The sequence below is a fragment of the Selaginella moellendorffii genome, unplaced genomic scaffold (assembly GCF_000143415.4).
Source record: "Selaginella moellendorffii unplaced genomic scaffold, v1.0 SELMOscaffold_516, whole genome shotgun sequence".
In the NCBI taxonomy this organism is placed as follows: Eukaryota; Viridiplantae; Streptophyta; class Lycopodiopsida; order Selaginellales; family Selaginellaceae; genus Selaginella; species Selaginella moellendorffii.
The window spans coordinates 3,450-5,057 of NW_003314771.1; the positions used below are offsets into that span (position 1 = coordinate 3,450).

General features: G+C 45.0%; 1 protein-coding gene across 1 annotated transcript; it reads left to right on the forward strand.

Annotated features, from left to right (window-relative positions):
- Window positions 1-6: 6 nt before the first annotated feature.
- Window positions 7-951, forward strand: LOC9652897 (leucine-rich repeat extensin-like protein 3). Its single transcript, XM_002994647.2, has one exon. The coding sequence runs from the start codon at window positions 321-323 to the stop codon at window positions 888-890; it is 570 nt and encodes a 189-aa protein (XP_002994693.1). The 5' UTR covers window positions 7-320; the 3' UTR covers window positions 891-951.
- Window positions 952-1,608: the final 657 nt, after the last annotated feature.

The window sequence follows — 1,608 nt, forward strand, 5'->3', positions numbered from 1 at the left end:
TCAACATCATCTCCGCCGAGGGCCTCAAGCTCTCGCCGAGCTTCGGTAAGCCTCACACCTACGCAGTGGTATGGATCCATCCCTCCAAGAAGTTGTACACCCACGTCGACCAAGAGGGCGCCAAGAACCCCGTGTGGAACCAGAAGCTCGTCATCAGCGCCGACACCTACTCGCTGGAGCAAGGCTCGGGCAAATTCACCATCGAGATCTTCCACCGCGGCCACATCCACGACAAGCCCATCGGCACCGTCGAGGTCCCGTTCAAGGAGCTCCCACACGAGGCGCGATTCAACCGCGAGACCCCGTCGGAGATCCAGTACATGGCGTTTGAGATCCGGCGCCCCTCGGGAAGAATGAAAGGCGTCCTCAACCTCTCGATCCGCCTGAGGGAAGTCTCGCCACACTGCAGCAGCAGCAGCAGTAGCAGCAGTAGCTGCTCTTCCGAGCCAAGCTCCCCGAGAAATTCTGGAAAAATTCTTCCTCCTCCTCCTCCTCCTCCTCCACCGCAAGGTCCAGTCTATCCCCCAAGCTATCCTCCTCCTCCACCGCAAGATCCAGTCTATCCCCCAAGCTATCCTCCTCCAGGCTATCCCTCTTACGGCGCTCCCAGCAGCTACGATCGAGACTACCACCAGCCGCAGAGCTATGGCTATGGCGGAAATTTCCAGCAGCAGCCTCCTCTAGGCTATGGAAATTTGGGGCCAGGATATGGACAAACGCAGCCGAATTACTACGCTCCTCCTCCTCCTCCTCCTGCTGCTGCCAAGAGCGGCCATAGCAATCTTGCGCTTGGAGCTGGAATCGCCGCTGGAGCACTGGGAGGGCTCGTTCTCGGTGAGGTCGTGGAAGACATCGCGGAGAATGCCGACGACGACGACGATTTCGAATGAAGAACCCTTAGGCCTAGGCCTAACTTCTATTCAATAAAGTTCTCATTCTCTCATTCCATCATCTCATCGCAAATGGATTTCAAAGAAATATTTCACGACCTAGCTCTCATCTGTTCACTTTGATTTTTTTGTTTTCTTTGTGCTACACTGCTGCTATTGAATTTAGTAGATCTAAGCTCGTGTACACAGATTATTACTCTTTCTTTGCTTTCGTCAAAACAATTCAAGATCAACCTAATTTATTTTAAAAAAAACCTCTAAACCCTAAGTTCTTCCCCAAAAATACAAGCCATATAAATAAAAAATTAATAAAGTATAAATGAAAAATATGAATTTCTAGTATTTAATATATAAATTAAGTTAAAAAATAATGGAAATTTTACATAAATATTACATCTGCTAATAATAATTTATCCTTTAAGTTATTGTTATATAAACCTATAAAGTTTTTTATTTAGGGATTAAAATTATATTAACAATAAGGAAAAATAAAAAAAGTGTTGTCATGAGTGTTGAAAGTTTTTTAGAGATTAAAAAGTAATTATAACTAACGTGCTCTTTTTAAATTTTAGAAAATATTAAAATTATATAGTTAATGTATTAGTAGTTAATAATTTAAAGATATATATTTAATTAAAGTATTTATCACCAACTTGGGATGCTCTAGAGTCACCTGCAGCATGCAGCTGCCTGCCGTCTTCCGGGCTCGGGCCGGGTC

What these genes read in the sequence shown, in the direction of transcription:
- LOC9652897 (XM_002994647.2), top strand. Translation starts at nt 321, where the DNA reads ATGGCGTTTGAGATCCGGCGCCCCTCGGGAAGAATGAAAGGCGTCCTC.